At 40.9% G+C, this 22000-nt stretch overlaps 2 protein-coding genes across 2 annotated transcripts in view; one reads left to right on the forward strand and one right to left on the reverse strand.

Annotated features, from left to right (window-relative positions):
- The window catches only part of LOC138604838 (STE20-like serine/threonine-protein kinase), a 30272-nt gene extending 27555 nt beyond the window's left edge, over positions 1 to 2717 (forward strand). The window contains exon 18 of the mRNA XM_069676847.1: positions 1 to 2717. Within this exon, the coding sequence (XP_069532948.1) occupies positions 1 to 147 (147 nt within the window). The 3' untranslated portion in view covers positions 148 to 2717.
- LOC138604836 (collagen alpha-1(XVII) chain-like) overlaps positions 2170 to 22000 on the reverse strand; it is a 26809-nt gene continuing 6978 nt past the window's right edge. The window contains exons 8-55 of the mRNA XM_069676846.1: positions 21564 to 21713; positions 21341 to 21439; positions 20492 to 20560; positions 20312 to 20392; positions 19674 to 19724; positions 18836 to 18997; positions 18597 to 18677; positions 18467 to 18511; positions 17687 to 17809; positions 17281 to 17583; positions 17150 to 17200; positions 16935 to 16961; positions 16594 to 16620; positions 16422 to 16484; positions 15822 to 15926; positions 15675 to 15737; positions 14695 to 14730; positions 14551 to 14604; positions 14363 to 14434; positions 13296 to 13358; positions 12789 to 12860; positions 12294 to 12320; positions 12167 to 12202; positions 11106 to 11141; positions 10871 to 10987; positions 10620 to 10754; positions 10445 to 10525; positions 10297 to 10356; positions 10137 to 10199; positions 9965 to 10024; positions 9354 to 9380; positions 9214 to 9264; positions 8699 to 8779; positions 8534 to 8572; positions 8130 to 8246; positions 7917 to 8039; positions 7712 to 7807; positions 7315 to 7446; positions 7156 to 7221; positions 6868 to 7005; positions 6627 to 6767; positions 6113 to 6274; positions 5854 to 6000; positions 5317 to 5466; positions 5058 to 5207; positions 4864 to 4944; positions 3547 to 3600; positions 2170 to 3158 (exon numbers count right to left, since the gene is read on the reverse strand). Coding sequence (XP_069532947.1) covers positions 3088 to 3158; positions 3547 to 3600; positions 4864 to 4944; positions 5058 to 5207; positions 5317 to 5466; positions 5854 to 6000; positions 6113 to 6274; positions 6627 to 6767; positions 6868 to 7005; positions 7156 to 7221; positions 7315 to 7446; positions 7712 to 7807; positions 7917 to 8039; positions 8130 to 8246; positions 8534 to 8572; positions 8699 to 8779; positions 9214 to 9264; positions 9354 to 9380; positions 9965 to 10024; positions 10137 to 10199; positions 10297 to 10356; positions 10445 to 10525; positions 10620 to 10754; positions 10871 to 10987; positions 11106 to 11141; positions 12167 to 12202; positions 12294 to 12320; positions 12789 to 12860; positions 13296 to 13358; positions 14363 to 14434; positions 14551 to 14604; positions 14695 to 14730; positions 15675 to 15737; positions 15822 to 15926; positions 16422 to 16484; positions 16594 to 16620; positions 16935 to 16961; positions 17150 to 17200; positions 17281 to 17583; positions 17687 to 17809; positions 18467 to 18511; positions 18597 to 18677; positions 18836 to 18997; positions 19674 to 19724; positions 20312 to 20392; positions 20492 to 20560; positions 21341 to 21439; positions 21564 to 21713 — 4238 coding nt within the window. The 3' untranslated portion in view covers positions 2170 to 3087. The remainder of the gene's footprint in view (positions 3159 to 3546; positions 3601 to 4863; positions 4945 to 5057; positions 5208 to 5316; positions 5467 to 5853; positions 6001 to 6112; positions 6275 to 6626; positions 6768 to 6867; positions 7006 to 7155; positions 7222 to 7314; positions 7447 to 7711; positions 7808 to 7916; positions 8040 to 8129; positions 8247 to 8533; positions 8573 to 8698; positions 8780 to 9213; positions 9265 to 9353; positions 9381 to 9964; positions 10025 to 10136; positions 10200 to 10296; positions 10357 to 10444; positions 10526 to 10619; positions 10755 to 10870; positions 10988 to 11105; positions 11142 to 12166; positions 12203 to 12293; positions 12321 to 12788; positions 12861 to 13295; positions 13359 to 14362; positions 14435 to 14550; positions 14605 to 14694; positions 14731 to 15674; positions 15738 to 15821; positions 15927 to 16421; positions 16485 to 16593; positions 16621 to 16934; positions 16962 to 17149; positions 17201 to 17280; positions 17584 to 17686; positions 17810 to 18466; positions 18512 to 18596; positions 18678 to 18835; positions 18998 to 19673; positions 19725 to 20311; positions 20393 to 20491; positions 20561 to 21340; positions 21440 to 21563; positions 21714 to 22000) is intronic.

A 22000-nucleotide genomic window follows, 5' to 3' on the forward strand; every position in this document is an offset into this window, starting at 1 on the left:
GCCCTGGAGGAAGAGTTTGCCAGAAAGCTGCAGGAACAGGAAGTGTTCTTCAAGATGAGCGGAGAGTCGGAGTGCCTTAACCCCTCCACCCAAAGCCGCATCTCCAAGTTCTACCCAATCCCCAGCGTCCACTCCACTGGTTTCTAGGAGAAACCTACACACATATGCGCAGAAACGCACACTCGCTACATACACACACATACACAGCCTGTGGACATGTGCACACAAACACTTACAGAAAAGAACGAGCCTGTGCTGCCTTGGCCTCATCCTCTGAGGACTGTTGGAGGGTGTAAGAACTTTTTTTCTGGAGCTCTCTTTTTTCTGCTCTTTTTTTATCATATATCGTATTTTCACACTATAACAGTCATTTTGAAGGAAAATTATGCAGGAGATTTTCAGATTCAGTGTTTCAGTCGTGACCTCAAAACCACTAAAGTGAAGTGGCTCTGTCCAACCTCCTTCTGATTTCATGTTTTATAAAGATCCAGTGCCTGTAGAATTTGAAGTTTTTGGCTTATAAGTCCAAGCATTTATAATAATTATTTGCTGCTCAATTCCTCTTCTAATTCAAATTTAGACATTTGCACTAATAAGAAGTTAGCAATTTTATACCACTTAAACATAGGATGATTTATTTGAATATTAAGAGCCAACATATTTGATGCTAAAAAAGAATGTATATCTAATGAAGGAAACATTCACACTCTCTTGAAGGAATGCAATGATAAAGTATATTTTTATCACATAACACTCCACGCTACAACTTTAGGTTGTGATACATTTAAATAACAGGTCTAATGCATGATGTCAGAGCATGCTTTAGGAACTTTTCAGGGTTTGTCTTCAGAATGCCTTCCTGTCTCAAGCACAACACTTTAGATTACTAATAAGCAACAAGCAGAGGTGGAAAGCATTGTTGCAGACAGTCGAGGAGGTTTGGAGGTAGTGTTTACATACAGAGACAAAAGCTTACTGTTAATTGGACACTAAGGAAATCACTGTGGTGGCAGAAACAGAGACTGTCGAACAAGCATCGATGTACCAGTATGTTGGTCTGGTTTTTATGTTATAGGTAGGACCACTTTCTTATTGTTAAGCAAAAGGTAAATGTATCTACAGGAGCGTTATTCAGGGATGAATAAAGAATGCAATGTTTCAAGTGTCCATAAATTGTAACGTGGTTAGAAAATATGAATACACTAGATTATCTGAGTATTATATTTTTTTTGTAATACTGTAAAATCTCCAAAACACTGTATCAACTTTTAGTTAATAGTTTAGATGCAAAGATATGAGGCAGCAGTTCATTTTGTGTTAACCACAAGATGGCGGTGTTGTAATCTGTGTTCAGATATTTGACTCCTCCACTACAATGTAACAACATAATTTGAAAGGGGAAGAAGTAATCACATATCACTGTAGTAGAACACAGGATTAATAGTAAAGGGTGCAATATATGGACTTGCCTACAGTATTGCAATATACTGAATTGTAACCCCTTTATCGTGATGCGCATCTTCATCAACAGATTCTTTCCAATACACCGTCGTCATCATTTTTTGGTCTTGTGAAACTCGCTTTGGGAAATTGAAACTTTTCACTTGCTCAAACAAAAATGAATAAACTTATCTGCTTTGGTTTTCTATGACCTCTCATAAGGTATTTTGCTACATGGTGTATCATGGGTAGGCCTGCTTATTTTCTTTTTTTAAGGAATGATAATACTGCTTTTAATGTCTTGCTAGCTTATAGCCTTAATACTTTAAAGAAGCTGTATGGATATACTGTGTACCTGATATGACAGCCTTTTAATGACTTTGGTCAAGCTAAAGATTTTTTGCCAGCTCTTCTACTCAATGTTATATGACTGTATGAAGCATACTGACAGGTGCAGAATTATTGCATCTGTAATGACTGTATATAAGAAGTGGTTGAGCCAGTGTGGAGCAGCATTTTAGGGCCTGTTTTTCTTTATGAGTACTGTACGTTAACTAAGTTACTGGGATGCTAATTTGGCTAGCAAAGAAAAGTCCATCTACAAAATGTACTGATCACCGAAAACGCAGGTCTAAAGCATTTCTGCATTGGCTTCCACTTTAAAACTAAGGCTTTTTCCACATCTTGCATACAGTCTGATTAAAAGAAACAGAAACGGAACATGACCTCTAAGCATTTTTTTTATTTAGTCGGATGTATTATGAATGATGTTTAAGCAATGTAATATTTCATGCAGTTGTAAACACAAACATGATCAAAAAAATGGACCTGACTGGTTTAGGCCATATTGACTTCTGATTGGATCGTTTTATCATCTCATTTTCTTTATGATTGGCTGTTGAGAGCGACAGATAGTCAAAGGTGTTTAATGACTGAACTGTTATGTAAAAAAATAAAGGCAATGAAGGAGTGCTGTGCACCTTTTACAAAGCTTACTCAGTAGCTATTTATATGGACATGTATCACCCACACTGCAGCATCTGTGCTGAAGCTTGTTCTTTCATTAGAGGTTTGCAGAGTACAAAAATATAATCACAGTCTTTCCTGTCAGTCCTTGCTTTTTGGTCAGTTTGATTCTACAAATACATGATTCAATTCTGAATGTTGACTAAAATATAAAAATCATTATGCATTTTTTTTAGAATAAATGTATAGTTTTTAGAATGCCTGTGTAATGTAGATTTTCATTTTGCTGTAAATAAACATTTTCTTCTGTACTTCAGTTGTGTTTATTCTTTGATGTGGTTCCATCTAGTAATACACTCTCTGGCAGTGAGGAAAAGCTATTAAAAGCTTAATACAAAATGGGTCATAAAACAAACCCAATAATATCACAAAGTTAAAGGAATCAACTGTTCATTCAATCCCAAATAAAAGATATCACAACCCTGAATGACACCCCTGAAAACAAGGTACACAACAATCCAAAAATATACAAAGCCCCTCCTTTCAAAAAGACCATTTTGCATTGATATAAAAAATACAGTCACAAAGCATAAAAAAAACTAAAAGACATCCATTTACCACCTTTAAACTACCCCCAAAACAATCCCTATATTATAATACATGAAATATATTACAAAGGTTTCAATGGTCAGTAACACCATCTCGAACACCAACATTCCTCCTCCTTCTTCTAGCTCTCAGCGTGGATTCTCCTGAAAAACAGCACATCAAGTTTCATTTAAATGTTGATTAGTGGCTCCCAGCTTATCAACATGAAATCCAAATTAGCATTGTATAAATATTTACCTGGGCCATGTTCTTTAGCTAAATGAATACAGGCTTGTTAAGTAAACTAAAATGAGCATGCTAGGCCTTTTATGGCCAAATTATATTTTGTCAATCTTAAATCCTCAATCTAGAATAACAGTCACTATTTCTTCATATTAAATACAGCATGATCACTGGGTAAAAGCCATGAATAGCACCAATATGATTTGCCCAGTTCTGGTTATACATCTAATCAGATCAAACTCTATCAGTGATCCACATATAAAGAACACGGCCCAGCTCCATACAGTATTTAAACTTATAACAACTGACCTCTGTCCCCGACTTGACCTCTGCGTCCTTCAGGCCCAGGAAAACCTCTTTCACCTGTGTCAAGAACAAAGACAGTCCTTTGAAATTTAAACAAGTTAATGACCATAAAATACCAAGCATGATTTTTGTAGTTATTAGACATTTTTTAAGAGGAAAAGCTACTGGAAGTCGTGAAACATTTTCAGCAATTTCCCATTAAATTCAGATTAAACTGTTATTCACCTAATTCACAAAATGGCCATTTTCCTCTAACTTCATGCTCAGGGTGGGAGTTTTTATAGCATAATTTGGTACAATATACATCATTAGGTATTGACAGCAAAGTCACAACAGCTAATGTTAGCATTCAACCGTTTGCTAGCTTAAATTACCATTTGATAGTGTAAGGCAGGGGTGGCCAACCCTGTCCTGGAGAGCAACCCTCCTGCATGTTTTAGGTTTCTCCGTACTCTAACACACCTGATTCGAATGTTTCACTTGTTATCAATCCCCTGAGACGCTTCAGTTGGTTGATAACGAGCAGATCATTCAAATCAGGTTTGTTAGAGTACGGAGAAACCTAAAACATGCAGGAAGGTAGCTCTCCAGGAGCAGGGTTGGCCACCCCTGGTGTAAGGTGTGTCCAGACCGAAATGCATTACTCGAGCAACTTAAATGGCAGGATCATTTGCGTTTATTCGCATTGGTTTACACAACCTTTGAATATTCACTCCTCCAGATTGGTCAGCAAATCAACACCATGTCTGGGTTCATAATTTGGGAATTTCAGTGCTTTCTCCAGTGACTGTCTGGATTGCCTATACGACAGCATCCAGCTACTTGGGTCTGACCAGTGCCTAGTTTGATGCCCTGTTCGCTAGATCAAGGGCGTCTCAGCTCTGTACAAGAATTACTACCCTTTCAGCTGGAGCTGGCACAATAAATGGTTTGAAAGGTTGCAAAGTAACATACAGGTGTCAGTGCTTAATAAGTTAGCATGCAAGTAGTTCTAAAAAAATGTTTACTAGGATACTACGATTTTTACTAGTGATTGTCTTTTAAGGAACTGATAAATCAAGGACAAGAAATGATAAGGGTTTGTCAGCGGATTCTCCACTGATGACACCTATAACAGAGCAAAAGGACATGATGTTGGGACTGGAGTGTGAGGCAGAGGAAATGGTTACCATCTGAATAAGGTTCAATTTTACTCGGGAAAAGCAAATAGCCAATCAAAGGTTTTACATGGTTTCCTTTGTCACCTAAGACGCAGAGTTTTCAACCTGAAGATTTCAATTCTAAACTGCACTTTTTCTTTCTTTTCCCTTTCAGATGTACCTCTCTCTCCTTTTGGCCCTGGGAATCCCGTGTCCCCTTTCTGTCCTGGTCTCCCTGGAGGTCCCACGATGGCTCCATGTGCTGTCAGAGTACAAATTCAAGTTATGCTCACATGTACTCACTCCCTTGTTTATTATTTTTTTCTATGTCGGGCAAACAGAGAGAGACATTTCAGTTAGTAAATGCTTCTTTACTTTTCATGTATTCCACCAAATCTGTGACGTTTGTGTGGGAACCAAACAATCGGCTGTATCCGGGAGGACCTGGGGGGCCGGGTGGTCCTGGGAGCCCTTGGCTGACGCGTTCATTGTTGTGCCGTTCAACATCACGTAGCAGACCATGAGCTGGAAACCAGACACACATTAAGAAAAAGGTTCACCCATGGCCTCTACCAGTTGGGTGTTATCGTAGGTAATGCTTTGTGATTAGTAACATCACAATAAAATCTCTCACATTTGATGTATTCCAGTAGATCTGTGGCATTTCCATGGGAACCAAACCATCGGCTGAACCCAGAGGGACCTGGAGGGCCAGGTGGTCCTGGAGGTCCTTGGAAGACACGAGCGTTGTACTCCCTCACGATGTCATGCAGCAGACCGCGGGCTTCAAATGAGAGAAAACTCCATGATGCAAGTAAAAGCACTTTTGCCACATTCAATGACTGAACTGACTAAAAAAAGTTTTAGTGCATCATGAGCTTTGGATTTTGGGGTAAATGTTGAGTATAAGAGGCTAGTCAGGTTTAAAGACCACTGGCAGAGGAAAACATGAAGACCTGACCTTTTCTTTATATGTCCTGTAGGCTAAACTTTACCCCAAACAATTTCAACTAGGGTTTGGTTTTAGACTAAAAGCTATGGTACGTCTTTGTCATTCTTTGTCTGACTGGAAATGACACAGTTCTGGCTAGCCTGAACAAACATACAGCCTGTCTTCATTAGGGCTCTTCACCTTCAATTATAAAAGGACATGAGGCTCATTTCGACTTACATTTGATGTATTCCACCACATCCACCACATTTTCTCGGGAGCTGACCCACTGGCTCTGTCTGGGCACTCCTGGAAGTCCAGGAGGTCCTGGAGGTCCTTGAACAACACCTCCGGAGCCTCTCGCAACATCCCGGAGCAGACCGTGGGCTGAAGGATGTGAAGGACAGTAGAGTTCGCTCAGGTAAGAAGCAAACCACGTTATCGTGACAGTAAGGATGTTTGTGATTGGTTAGAAACAAAATTCCTCTGATTCACCTACATTTGATGTAATCAGTTACTTTCACAGCCATATTGGAGAAGTCTCCAGTATCTAGATTCAAGCCTCTGGAACCGGGCACGCCTGGGTCTCCCTTGTGTCCTGGGGGTCCAGGAGGGCCTGGTGGACCAGGAACTCCAAACATGGCTCCTGTCAAACCATCACCTGAAGACAGTACAACATCGGAAGACTTCAGAACAAGCAATAACTTTTCTGACCATGAGTCATGTCTCACCATAACGTAGACAGAGTACAGATTATTAGTCACATTCATGTGAAGGTGTCTGACTGCACCCTGAAAAAACCCTCAAAGTAGTATTTCTGAATTGTTTAAAGTAAGCTGTGTTTGTCAGAGACTTTTGTCCACAACACAATTACACTTTGTATGCAGTATAATTTCACCAAAACGTATCATGTAATGATTGTTACAACCTGCTTTAACCCTTGAACAGGTCTGAGACATGCGATTAGCTTAAACCGAGCCAGACTTGGTTGTCCAACTCAACTTTCAACTCACTCTTGATGTATTCCTGTCGTTCTGCTTTGAGCGTCTCTCTGCTGGCATGCTCAGCGAAGGAAACCAGTCCTTGGATTGGACCAGGGGGGCCCTCGGGTCCAGGTGGACCAGGGGGGCCAGGTGGGCCTCTGAAGGAAACACCTTTGGGAAGACGATGGAAGTGATGAGGTGAGACAAAATGTTCAGTTTGGTTTCTTCGATTCATTCTTCATGAACTGATGACGGTAATGCTTTGACTCACTTTGCAGGTAGTCACGAATGTTTGACTGTATGTAGTTTCCATATCCTGGTGGGCCAGGTGGTCCTACTGGTCCAGGTGGACCTTGTGGACCAGGGATACCTGGGGCACCCTGAGGGCCCATGAGTGTTTGATACCCATCTAGATTGAGAATGAAAAGAAACACTATGTTAGCTTACGATTGATGCTACATCTAATGACTTAAGAATGGACACTCTACATGAACATTAACTGGATGAGCTGAACCTGCCTGTGCTGTTGGACAGTCTGTGCTCCTCTTGTGCTTCTTACCTGTAAACGAGTTCCCAGGAACACCAGGAGGTCCCGGGGGTCCAGGGACACCCTGCAGCCCCCTCTCTGGAGACAGACAGGACTCAGAGTCATTCACAATGTTCTCACAAAAGAACACCTTTTTAATCAGACACTCTTAGGTCCATCTGTAACACTCACCGTTAATGAGGCTGATTACTCGATCAGCCACCTCCTGGGTGTTGACTACATAGCTGCCAAGGCCTGACCCAGGAGCCCCGGGAGGTCCTGGCGGACCAGGAGTGCCGGCAACGTATCTCCTCACGTCGTCTCCTGGACACAAATTATTGACACACTCTGGCAAATGCTCAATGCTCTGTTCTCTAGCTGGGTATCACACCAGCAAACTTCATGACTCATAAAGAAATCAAGTAAATCAGTTTTGGTAAAAATAAAAGTATCAATAACAAAGCTGGTCGTTAAATCATTAATGGCTATCAGTAAACCATCTCATGGTCATGATTCTATAAGGTACCAGGAAACTTCAAATATATAGTTTCTGCCACTTCAACAGTATGTCATCAACCAGCTGACTTACGCTGTAATAGATTGATGATGTCATTGATAGAGACGGAGCCAGGTGGACCTGGAGGACCAGGTGGGCCAGGAGTCCCATCATATCCTCTACCTGAACCTGAAGAGGTCACAGTATTGTTTTCACCACTGTTAGCACAACAATCAAATATAACATACAGACAACCTGTGTAATAATGTATGTAACATTATCATGTAATTGGTCATACTTTGGATGTAGGCAAGAACTCGGTTGGCCATATCGTCAACTGACCCGTCCCCTGCATTCCCAGGGGCCCCTGGAGGACCAGGAGGCCCAGGAGGCCCAGCCAGGTACTGCCTGAAGTTGCCACCTGCAATTCAAGAGAGCTTTGTCTCAAACAGATCACTAGACGCAGCTCTTTGTTTCATTTGATGGTACATAATCCAAAGTTGATACATACTCTGTAGGTATTCTGCAATGTACTGTCCCACATCAGCTGATCCAGACCCACTTCCATCTCTTCCAGGTGCACCAGGCGGGCCCGGTGGGCCTTGGGGGCCAGGACTGTATGAGCTACCTGGTTCAACAACACAAAATATCCAATGAAATCATTATTAAATTACAATCAACAATCCAGTTTTTGCAGTTGTATTTGTATGATCACTTTTGAGTCCCTCCTCTCACTGACAGCGGCCCCACGGGGTTCACAGATTCTCAATGAATTATTAAAATGGTGTCTCCTTTAGAACATGGCTATTTACAGGTGTCTTTGAGAATTTGTCGGTCAGAGTTACTTACTCGCAACCCTGTAGACCTTCTAAAAGCACATGCTTTGATATTATGTGATGTTTAGGATGGTCTTACCACTGGATACTCCAGGAACTCCTGGGGCACCAGAGGTTCCTGGGGGACCAGGGGGTCCTATATCACCTGGAGGAACAGTGTGTGCAGATTATGAATAAAAGAAAGCATGTGCAAAGATCAGGGGTAGGAAAGGATTTGAAGAAGGTCACATTTTGCTGATTTTACCTTGTGGTCCTTGTGGCCCCTCTGGACCCCCTAGGCCAGGTGGACCCGGAGAGCCAATCGGTCCAGGCTGACCAGGGAAACCTGAAATGAAAACCCTGATTAAAACACTGATTTAAGATCTAGTAAAAGGAGGAGGTTCCTAACTGACCTTTGAAATATCTCTATTATTCTATTAAGTGGACCTTGTACTATGATTTATTTGTCAAACCAACACAGTAAACTGTTACTATGGCAATCTACTTTTCATCAAGCCTCTAATGGATAAGCACAGCAAAGATAGAAGCCATTGCTCTGTTACAGGAGGAACTGTAAGAGGCAGCATGCGCGGTCTGTACACTTGTTGAATACCCTTGTGTCTGAAGGCTTTGTGTAAACACAACAAATCACCTGATGTCATCTGCTGTGGAAGACCTCGAAAATACAAACTCATTTTCTACATAGCAGTACCAACAGAGGGAGATTCTTGCATATAATACATCCCAACCTCCCAGCTCATCTGAAAGTTGTTCACTTACCAACACTTCCCTCCCCTGGACTCCCTGGAAGACCTGGTTGACCAGGCTCACCTGAAACAATCATACATTACATTAAGCCACAGATATATCTATCAATATAAGTGGATTCTAAATGATACAATGATTTGCAATCTTCTTACCTTGGTACCCTTGTGGTCCTTGGGCACCTAAGGACAATGAATGGCAGTAAATATAAATGTCTGAATCCAGAGATTCTCAAGAGTTTCAAAAAAGTATCAGAACTCTTAACCAGAGACTTGGAGACATTTAGTCCTATGAAGTCTTGTGTAAGACACAAGCCCTGCATTCCATTTCACAAATGTTGTCTTTTGACTACAGTAGCACTGCAGCTTCCCTCACACAGTAAGGCGACCACATGTAAGAGGACATCTGGTATTTTTGCATACTGCATTTGACACATGTAGCCTATTATACATGTAATATGTAATCTCTGGCAAATTAAATAGTATGTATGAATGGGTTTTGGACTTTGGGTGGCTGTGGCTGTCACATGTCAAAGTGTCCTTGGGCAAGACACTGAACCTCAGATTGCTCCGGGTGGCATAGCAAACGGGAATAAATGGGTATAGATCTGCTAGGAGATCGGCACTTAGGCCTTTGCCATCAGCGTGTGAATGAGTGTGTGAATGGCTGAATGTGACAACGCGCTAAGTAAGTACAGTCCATTTACCATTTTCCATTACTTCAGCCAACCACATTGTTTTTAGAAGCATCAGTGTGTCACACCTACCTGGTGAACCCTCTGGGCCTTTGGGACCTGGAGGTCCTGGTGGCCCAGCAAAGAAGGTGTCTAAGACAAAACAGGAAAGACTACATCAAACACACCAAACAAAGACAGTAGAGGCTAAAGCTGACACGTGTTCTGTCGTCCCCAAAAGAACTCAAGAAGATCTTTCACCAACCTGAGTTGGGCACAAAACTGCCAGGTTCTCCTTTCACACCTGGAGGTCCGGGTACACCAACACCTGTGAGGACAGCAACACACTTACACAGTTAAATCATTCTTTACGCTGATGATCTATTTGTCTATCTCTCTGTCTGTAATGACGAATACTTGTTTACCTTGTTCTCCTGGCTCTCCTGGTGGACCTCTTCGCCCTGGAGGACCTGGTTTAGACTCACCTGGACAAGAGTTGTACAAACATTTGAACAATCATTTTTGGATCAGCATTGTCCCAACTTCAGATCTTTGATTTAGCTTTCGACATACCAGCAGGACCTTGGGGACCAGGCTCTCCAGGAGGCCCTGGAGGTCCTGGTGGGCCAGGCTGTCCAGCTCCTGATGAAAGTTCTGTTTGACATAAAACACAGAGGATGCAGCTGTGTGTGTTACTGTTACTTCCATCAGATGGGACTACAGTCATGAATGAAAGAGAGGGACTCACTGTCAGATTGGGCTTCTGTCTGCGTCACACTGACACCAGGCTCACCAGGTTTTCCTTGCTCTCCCTTCTCCCCTCGGTCTCCTTTGTCTCCTTTGTTTCCTTTGTCTCCTTGATCTCCTTTTTCTCCCTTAGGACCTAAAAATGAAGTCAATGTTACATCAAAATGATAAAACTGTTTAATGTCTTACAGTTGTAACATATATCTAACAGCTGATGCGTCTCAGTTGCTTCACGTAGGTCGAGTGATTTACCAGGCTGTCCAGGGACACCAGCCGGACCAATGGGACCGGACAGACCAGGGTTCCCAGCAGGACCTGAAGGCCCAGCAGGGCCTGGTGGTCCGGGGATGGCCACAGTATCAGAGCCAACTAGAAACAACATGAGAGAGACACAACAGCTAAACTTGACAAGATGGACTCAGAAGCAACAGACACAATAAACTTTACTTTTTCATACGTTACTGTAGCAAAAAGATGTTGTTCTTACTTGGACCGATGACTTTACCAGGTAATCCTGGTTCACCTGAAACATAATGTCGTATTAGAAGAATCAGAATCAGATCAGCTTTATTGGCCAAATATGTGGGCACATACAAGGGCAGACAATGTACAGACACACATACTAAACAGACATACTAAAGGTCTCCAACCCTGCTCCTGGAGAGCTACCTTACTGCATGTTTTAGGTTTCTCCGTACTCTAACACACCTGATTTGAATGTTTTGTTCGTTATCAACCAACTGAAGAGTCTCAGGGGATTGATAACAAGCAATACATTCACATCAGGTGTGTTAGAGAAACCTAAAACATGTAGGAAGGTAGCTCTCCAGGAGCAGGGTTGGAGACCCCTGACTTAGACACTAAAAAAAATACTATACTACTAATACTACTATATATAAAACTATTATATATGAAGACTAAACAAAAACACAAAAACAAAAATACAAAAAGTACTAGAGAGCGCAGTACCGAGGCTGCCATCCACGGCACCATCTTGCGAAGTATAAGATTACTTATTAAATCTAAACAATCAATCACTATGACGTTTAAAGCCATATTTAAAGGTTGAACATTCAATTCCTAGTTTTTCTCACATTTACACTACTATCAACTGATGTTGCTCTCTCTCTCACACACACACACACACACACACACACACACACACACACGTTCAAAAGTAAGGGTGTGTACAAACTCACAGTGGCTTTAGTGATAGAAATGTCAGTGGATCAGATTCTCCTCCACTTTGGTTCAGACCAAAATAACTTTGGACGGATTGCCACGATTTTTTTTGTTGAGGCATATTTACAATTCTGTTTTTTATGACCAAATTATCTGCGAAAGTGACATCGCCATAAGCTTCACTTTGTGTGTAGGGCTTTAGTGAATGTTAGTAGAGATTAAGTTATAATTTTGTCCAGCACAGCCCCTCATATAAAAACAAAGGATCTGAACCCTAACAAAAGCAGAAGCTACTTTTAAGCGTACTCTCATGTAATGCATTTACTGTTATATTCTTAAGCATGTTGAAAGAACATGGGGTATTACCTTGACCACCAGGCTGTCCTGGATTTCCAGCAATACCTGTGTTCATGATCAGAAAACAAATATTGACAAATACAAAATACAATCTGTAAGGAGAGTAAAGGATTCAGTGTGGTATATGATCTCATACCTGGGGGTCCTTGGAGGCCAGTAATGCCTGGGAACAAAAGAAAAATAATTCTTTGTGAGGCTTGGAAAAGATGGTTTCATTTTAATAAAATCAATTAGAAATAAGGAAGGGTAAATCCACAGGAATTACTATTATAAATGAAATGAATGGGGGCTGCACGGTGATGCAGTGGTTAGCGCTGTTAGCTCACAGCTAGAAAGTCACTGGTTAGAATCCAGTTTGGACATAGGAGGGCTTTCTGTGTGGAGTCTGCATGTTCTCCTCGTGCACGCGTGGTTTCTCTCTTCCTCCCACAGTCCAAATACATGCTTGTTGGGTTCATTGGGGACTCTAAATTGCTGAATCTCTATGTGTCAGCCATGTGATTGACTTGATGAGTCCAGGGTGTATGCTGTCCAATGACAGCTGGGATAGGCTTCAGCCCCCCCCGCGACCCTGACCAGGATGAGCGGTATAGATAATGTATGGATGAAATGAAATAAATCGCCAGTGTACCTGGTGGACCAGCATCTCCCTGGGATCCAGGTGGTCCCCTCACACCAGGAAGTCCCGTTGAACCTGCTTCACCTGCAAACAATACAGAGAGGCTCTATATCACAGAACAACGTCTTTCGAAACAACAAGTGTGATGAAGCTTTATGCAGAGGTAGCGTGTCTCTTCTACATGAACGGACACACGATCTGTCACTGTTACAGCCTCATTAACCTCCTCTCTGCTCCGACACTTTATCTCTGTACAGCTGTCTCTTGCCAAGTTTAGTGATGTCACTGACATGCCCTTACCCATCTTACAGCGTGGTCACAGCACACGTTTGTATCTAAGACACTAACAATACCCTGTCAGGATTTATCCAAGCATGAAACTCCTTTAGGGCACTGTTTGGAGACGATCAGTCAGCTGAAGAGATGATTCACTACTCATTATATTCCTCTCAAATATTCACATTTTATTATTGGATTCTACTCATTCTAGTATTTTATTTGAAAGTTTTTTTTACTCACCACCAACTCCTTTAGATCCCTTTGGTCCAGCAGGGCCTTGCGCTCCAGGTTGTCCTGGTTCACCTTTAATCATGGAGCACAGGAACCATTGAAATAAAAAATCTTTCCCCAAAAAATGTAAGGGATTTGTATCGTATTGTATGTATTTCTGACTTACATTTTACTATCCCTATCGCTACTCCCTACTATCCCTAATAACATACAAAAGTATACATTCTTTTTAACAATATTTGAGATAAACATTTAAGCATCTGTGGAAATTTTTGTTGAAATCAGACAAAAAAACAACCATTAATCAGTTTAGGAAAATGTACAAACACTGTTTTTCAAGAGGTGTAGGTATGAGAACAGGTTGTTGTGGATGTTTAAGTTCTTCTTTGCTGAATACACTGGCTGGATATCTGGTTATACAAAGAATGGAAGAGTTTGTTTGTAAATGTCTGGCTCAATAGAGCAGTTAAGAGGCTTCTCCAACATTCAGAATATGAGAATTTGCAATTGAGATCCTTTTATAAGTTCAGTGTTTATTCTTCTTCTTCTTTTTTTTTGTTTGGTTTATATATCTATTTTTCTTCCCATTTACACAATTAAAAACATGCAACAACAGTAGCTTACAGCTTTATTTTCCAAAAGTCCAACAGGGCAAAGTGTGGATGAATTACTGATTATCCTCCAGATATATTTATGTGATATTTTTAGGTCATGATTTAAAATCACCTAACTTTTGTGGCCAGTTGAGTTTTACACTGACCAAGTCTGCGTTCTTTACCTTATGGATTCAATTTATTTGCAATAAATATAATCATATATCATTTAAAAGTTACACAGATTTTCTGCAATACTGACACCATCACTATTTGTTTTTGCCCATGTTCAGCTGCTAAACAGAATGTACCTGGTGAACATGATTAACGGCTTAAAAAATACTAAATTGCTATTTTTTTCTTGTTCTTTGTGATTTAAATTGACCATTTGAAAAAGAGGTTCGGTGGCTTGTTTACCACTTCTATATAAAAGCTGCTGTGATTTGAACTGTGTTCTGATTCATTGTTTTTTCTGGGACACACCTGCCGGTCCACGTGGCCCTCTCTCTCCCACATCTCCTTTGGTTCCCGGCAGCCCCGCTGTTCCGCGATCACCTGCATGAAGAAAATAAAAACCTTAACCTCTTTGCTTTAAGCACATTATTCTGAATGTGTTCTAGTTTATCTGTGGGGACACGAAAAATGAAAACAGGATTAAGCATGAGAGGTACCTTTAGCTCCTGGAGCTCCTGCTTCACCATTGAAACCTTTTGGACCTGGAGCACCTGCACATGCAAAACAGCATTAAAACACATCTGCCAACCAGGACTGAATATCAGGCAACATATAATAATCATGTTGAATAGAGTCTTTACCAGGACTTCCAGAGGCACCGTGCTCTCCTGTGGTACCTGAATCAAACAGGGATGTAAACACACTAGCTGATGAACATTGGCATTATAGATATCCATTAAAATAAGAAGCGATTTCACAACATGTTTCTTTTAAGCTCTTTATTAAAAATCAATTGAAAATCAATTCTCTTCAGATGTGAAAGCAGTGTGAAGTGTGTCATTCAGCAGTGAGACTGCAGATTTCAACCAACCGGTGAGCGCTCACCTCATCATCCCTTCCAAACAGTTTATCAAACCTGCGTTCTTGCTAATGGCCAGCGGGGGGCGACTCCATTGGTTGTAAAAAGATTAAGATTCTATAAAAGTCTACCAGATGACCCTACTTCTCTTTTGATTCATTACCTTGGTAAACATTTCCCTAATGAATTACCGACTCAATCTCTAGTGTCAGCTTTTTTTCAATACAGTATGATGGTCATTTAGGAAATGATGGTCCCATTTACAGTTAAATAGAAAATGAAGCAGGTTATGTTTTAGTGCGTGGTTGCCTGTGATTGACTAGTTGCTAAAACAGTGGCCTTTAAATAAAGATCGAAGTGTAACCTCTCATCTGAATATCGTTACTTCTGCCTCAAAGAAACAACAACATGACGGACAAAATGCCAAACTGCAGTATCCAACTGTAATCCACAACCCAGTGGGCTATGTCCACATCTTATACATTCTATGTCAGTCTTGTCCATTGACAAGCCCCTCTCCTTCTTCTTTAGATGTTAAGACCTCACTTTAAGTCAACACATTTTTTTTATGCTGAGGAAATCATATACCAATGAAAACACCTGTATCAATATTTCATTTCATTTCCGCCAGTAGATCCCCTGATCTTACACGCCGGACCTTAAACAATAAATACAACAATACATATCACAATAAAATACGTAAAGATAAAAAATAAATGTTGTCTGATCTGATATAAAACTACATCAAGACCTTTGGCCTACCTTTGGGCCCCACAGGTCCAGCAGCACCAACAGGACCAGCACGTCCCGGCTCGCCTTGAGATCCTGTCATAACCAGGTTTCATGATCAAACACAACTCAGTGAATAGCTTTTCATGATTCAAAATGTGTGAGGTAAACAATTTCTACCTTTTTCTCCTTTCTCTCCAAAACCTGGTGTTCCTGCCTCTCCACGGGGGCCCATCTGTCCCTCCCGGCCCCTCTGGCCTGGTGGTCCCTCAGGACCTGGTTCACCTGTTCAGAAAAGGAGCAGACACTCAGCCCATGTTTTCTTTTTCATAGTTTGTACTCCTCCTCAAAGAGCAATGGAATATATCTTAACTTATACAACAGTTAGATCTGACCAAGTAATCTGATTTGACAAGAGGCAGTCCTGAGTGGCGATATAGAGATCACTGGGACTTTTCACTCAGATGTATAAAGTGTATCACTCCGCCTCGGCCAGGTGTTCTGAAAACTGTTAATTAACATTACAGCTGATCAAGCTGGTACCTCTGAATCACACAGCAGACTCTGGTGTCACTGATTGCTTTATAAATTAAATCAAACAGATAAATATACATCATACAAAGTAGCTGGTTGCTTGGCAACAAAAGTCCAGTTTCAGTTAAGTTGTGGAACTAGTTGAGTTAGTGGAGCAAAAAACAATCTGTTGTTGATTATAATACAACAGTTGTATAAAAGCAGTATCACACTCGCACGAGGCCGATATTGCTTAATTAACATTACCTGCACTTCCCTTTGGTCCTCTTGGTCCATCCAGTCCTGGGTGACCCATCTGCCCAGGAGGACCTACAGCAAGGTGAGTGGTGAGTGAACAGAGAGTGAAATGGTCACCTCTGTTTGAAAGGAGTAGCTACATATAAAGCTAACACTTAGCACTGTATTTTCTCAGTCTTACCTGGCAGGCCTGGAAATCCACCATCACCTGTAAAAGACCAATTTATTGCCATTAGTTCCAGAATGTAGAGCTTGATTCTTTATCAAACACTGCTCAGGTTTGATATTTATACCATTTTGAAAAATCAATAAAACGGCATGCAGAACCCATAGATATAGAAAACCTGTGCATCCAGACTAAAAACAGCTCCATTTGTCTGATACAAAGACAACGTTTAACAATCATTTTCTCAAAATGTAGGAAATGGGCTTGAATTTAGATCCTTTTGAATTAAGACTATATGCTTAGGAAATATAAATAGTGATAAAATATAAATTGTTTTTTTCAGCAGTCTTCCTCACCTTTCTGTCCGAGCTGCCCTGAATCACCTGTAAAGAAAGAGCCGGTCTTATGTTGGATATGCACATAATAACAAATATGATAAGATAAGATATAACTTTATTAATCTCAAAGAAAATTATAGCACCAGATTGCTCTTAAAATACAGTACATAATAAGAGAATACAAGTGAAAATATAAACTATATGAAATTATTTTAGGCTTTTTGCAAACACACCTTTAGGTCCTGGCTCTCCTCTCTCCCCTTTAAGCGAGTATACCAGTGTGTCTGAAAGTAGAAGAACCTTCAATCACATTCAGGATGTTTCATTTACGGTTATGATTGATGTGTGTCTTATACTTCCTTACCTCTTACAGCGTCCGAGCGGAGTTCAGCCCTGACCAGCTGCTGGACAGTTCTCTGCAGGGCAGCGCTGTCTTGTGCTGGTCCGCTCACTGCGCCTCCTCCCGGCCCAGCAGCCCCCAGGTTGATCCCATTGTCGGAGCGGGTCAGGGTGGGGCCAGCAGCGCTCCTTTCGATGTAAGACGATTCCAGTGGGTCGATGATGTTGATGCCTGAGGAGGCCGACAGGCGGCTGGTCCTGGCTGACGCAACACCAGTGATGGCTTCAAGAGCATCAACACGTTTCTTGAGGTTTTTCAGTTCTTCACCTATGAGGCCATGAGGAGATGATGAGCATGTGCAGATAGCCTTCAGTAACCCTCGTGATTGTAAATAACATCCTGTTTGAAGAAAGATTGTCTGATGTCTTACCCACAGCGATGAGTCCAAAGAGGAGGCCGAGGAGGAGTAGCAGACTGAGCAGGAGGCCGAGCAGCCACTTCCACCAGCTGCAGCAGGACCAGAAGCCCAAGCCTGACTTATCTTCACGGATTTCTAAGATACGACAAGGTCGAAAGACAGATTCACATTTTACTGTCCTGTCCAACTTTTGTTACAGTCAGGAGGCAATTAGCTTAGCTCAGCTTAGCTAAGCAAGAAACTGGAAATTGGGGGGAGACTGTGGGGTTATGTGCCTGATACTTTATTATTCATATAGTCACTCTCATATCTTTGTGCCAACTGTAAACCTATAGCTAGGTACCGGGAGGTGATCAGCATAGCACAGCTTAGCTTAGCTTAGCTTAGCTTGGCTTAGCATAAAAACAGACGGCACAGAATCCACAGAGGTTATGTGCCTGCAATATTATTGCACATATACACTCTCATGTCTGTATGCTTATTGTAAATCTACAGCCAGGAGGCAACTAGCTTAGCTTAGCTTAGCTTAGTATGAAACTTGAAGCCGGGGGTTCACAAGGGTTGCCAAGAGAGGATTATGTATCTACATTATAATGTCTGTATGCTAAATGTAAAGATACAGTCAGGAGGCAGGAGGCAATTAGCTTAGCTTAGCTTAACTAGGCATCAGGCTTGAAACGGGGTGATGGTTGTTTTCCAAGGGTTATGTGAACAATATTTTGTACATATTATTAGGATAGGATAAGACTGGATGTACTGGAAGTAAAGTAAAAATGGGACTTTCTACAGTACCTGCATAGGTAGCTTTGTCTTTTGTGGCAACTTTTAGGGAGGCAGCTTTAAAAAAACAACAAGCAGAAAACAATTAGGCCATCATTTTGAACAACATTATAATGTATGACTTTGTTGTAAATCTTTGTACATTTAGCATCTGTTCCTTCGTCCATTGTGCTGGATGATAGCTTCTGTTTCTCTCTCTTCAGTGAATCCTCAGAGTAGGTACCTAAAAGACAAAACAATTACAATCATACATTATCGCTTATCATACATAGAAATTGTATAAGAAGCATCTGTGATAGTGAGAGTAGTTGAGGCGGCGGGTAACTATAGCATTGCTTGTTTTATAAGCAGTAGCAGTATTATGGTAGTATATAGTTTTACCAGAAGCAGTAGCAGGTGCAGCAGACATGAACTGCTTCCCTGTGTCTTTGGTCATGATCAGCCGCTCTGTCTCCTTCTTGACCGGAGCGTTCTCCTTCTCTATCAGCACAAACTTAAAGTCTTTGCCCGAAGTGTCATCAAGAGTGGGACTGCTGGGTCTCACTGCGAGAAACAAACGACATAACATTAAGAAATCAAAGAGAATACTGAAAATAATTAGCATCCAGTGCTATTAGCAATAGCCTATAGCAATTAGCATCTACAGGGGTAAAGTAACAACCAAGTTAACTATATTCTCTACATGACTTTTGAACATGTATATGTGCAGAGAAACATTAAAAAGACAATTATAGTCATTTATAGTACATTTTTGTTGTATGACCATAAGAGAAATGGACGTGACCACTGAGAAGCCACCTGTTGGTTTGGGGAAAACAGTTTTTAAACTGCCTTTTTGCATTTGTATGCTGTCTGTTTTTGGAGCCAGAAATCCTTGTTTCGACGAGTGTGGATTTTGTCCCCTCTATCCAGGTTGGCAGGTTGCCATAGTAGCAACCTAGTAGTTGTATAATTTATATAATGAACATCATGTTGTATTGAAGAAAAGAGAGACTAGAGATTGAGACCATAAAGTCATTATAGAGATATTTACTAAAGTGATAAATCAAGTGAAAAATAGTGTCTTTTTGTAACCAGTGGAGGTTTCAGGCATTTCTACAATGGCTTCACATTAAGATCCAGAGTCAAAATGCACTTCTTTTATACAGTATGTGATCACAGTGTAATGTTTCATAGTATGGGCTTGTACTGTTAATGGATAACAATAATAACACCTTACCTGTGGTTGTGCTGATTCCAGGTCCAGATGCATTTTTCTGCACACCATAAACTGTGAAGAGGCAAATGTGACATTTAGACAGTAATGCATGATTCCTCCAAAGTTCATAGACCATATTTAAACCTTTTTTATGAGTAAAACTAGAATAACAATTCAGAAACAAAATCAAAAGGTTGTTAAAGCTTAATACATAATACATTTTCATATTTATCAGATGATTGGCAGAGATTCCATGCATAATTTTTGTTCTTAATATTGAATATTGTTGGCATAAATATACTGTTCATTTGTAAATACGTTTTTTTTTAATATAAGCCTTTTGCATCGTAACTCTCATTTTGTATTCAACTTTATTCTGGCAATTATTTTAATTCTCAAAATTAAATAACTATAGATCCACTTCTCAGCCCAACGTTGGGCGCTGTAGTTCCCGGATGTCTCCTCTGGGGATCAATAAAGGATTATCTTATCTTATTTAAATGTATATATAATGCACATATTTGATATTTTTCTGACTTAAAATTTTTATGCCCTATATTTCTCCATGCTTCTCTCTGTATCAGAGCAACTGTAACGCCCTAATTTCCCCTCCGGTTTAAATAAAGTATTTCTGATTCTGATATACATGAATGCTCTACCTATCTGTGTGCTGGATGCAGTGGGAGAGAGGGGAGCGGGGCTGGTACCGGCCAGGTTATTCTGGAGGCCATACACAGGAACTGGGAGAGAGAGAAAAACAACATGGTGGTCTATACTGTCAGTGACATGTTGAGGATGTGAAATCCCAGAGGGCCAAGACATGCCAGGAAGAGGCTCACCGGTGCTGCCAGCAGAAAGTCCTCCGCTCATAGAGGGAGAGCTGAGCGTCAGGTTGTTCTGAAATCCTCCTGAAAGTTACAAAACAGAGCAGTCTTAATTTTCTATCACAGCTAGCAAAAAAGGAAAATTAAAACTACATTCACCACTTATATGTAGCAATATCACAACCGCCGGTTGTAGTCATGTTATTGGTAGGCCTTTTAATGTCTCCCTTATAGTTGTTTATATCTCTCTTTATTTTTCTGTGTCTCTTTAAAGTTGTTTTGGGTTAGGGCTAGGGTTAGGGCTAGGGGCCCCATGATCTCTTTAGCCCCGGGGCCTGTGCCTGAATAACCATATAGACTAAATGAACATAAAAAAGAAATATATTCATGTCAACAACCTTTTCTATAAAGCTGTTGCGGGCTATAATTCTCGTTGATGTCTGCTTTCAGTTGAATATTAATAATATGATTCTGATTTCATGTTACATATCTTCCCAACAATGTCACTTAATCACATTTTTTTCTGTATGTCACCATGTAACAAATTTACCAATTTACCCAGGTTTTCATGAAAACTAAATCAATTTCTACTCAAGCACAAAATATTTGACACTCAATATCATCTTCTTTTTTTTCAGAGGATATCCACAGACCTCAGTGTGAAGAGTTTTCAGTGAAACTTTCTTTTAATAGAAAATTTCCTTACTCCCTATTATAAGTAAACAGGTCATTTTTTTCTAGAAAACCACATAAAAAAACAGCATAGGTAAAACCAAAATGTGCTTTTTGTTGAAAACTGCAATAATTTCCTCTGGCAGCAGGTAGCTGAATTATTGGTTGCAGTATTGGTGACGTATGACTGACCTGACTGGTAAAGGGTGGAGGTATTGGACAGGTTGTTGTGGTTGGTGTTGTAACCGTAGCTGCTGCTCACACCTCCAGACCAAATGCTGCCGTAGTGATCTGTAAGAAAAATAGAGCACAGACAAGTGAAGGATTTAAAATATATGATTATTTCCTGTTTGCGGTTGAGTAATGTGAGCTATGTTCTGCAGCGGTAACAGGTGGGACAGCTGATTGGTCGAACCTGCGGTGGAGCTCTCAGACAGGGTTCTAGTTTCCACGCTGCCCTTCTTGGGGATGGGCAGCGTGTTGTTGGGGGACTGAGTCGGGCTCGGGCTGGTGCTGGTGGAGCGGTTTCCTCTCAGCAGGCGCTTCACATCATCCAGCTCGGTCCCTGCACAGCAGAGGTAGCAGAGGGCATCAAACAGAGGACCGCTCTGTCACATCCAGTTACTTTTTACTTCAAATTCAAACCGTTAACATTTCACAGCATTCTCCCAGTGCATGTGAGCATAAAAACCATCAAAGTTCTGTGATATGAATTAATTTTAGAGGATCAGTTATGTAGAAAGAACATAAATATGAAAAAAGACGATAAAATGATCCGATTTATAACCTCACTAAACTTTTCCTATTGAGTTTATGGTCTCAATGTCTTGTTTCAAGTCCTCTTGAATACAG

Source organism: Semicossyphus pulcher, unplaced genomic scaffold (assembly GCF_022749685.1).
Source record: "Semicossyphus pulcher isolate SPU_LCO1_2020_fin unplaced genomic scaffold, fSemPul1.0.p SCAF_27, whole genome shotgun sequence".
In the NCBI taxonomy this organism is placed as follows: Eukaryota; Metazoa; Chordata; class Actinopteri; order Labriformes; family Labridae; genus Semicossyphus; species Semicossyphus pulcher.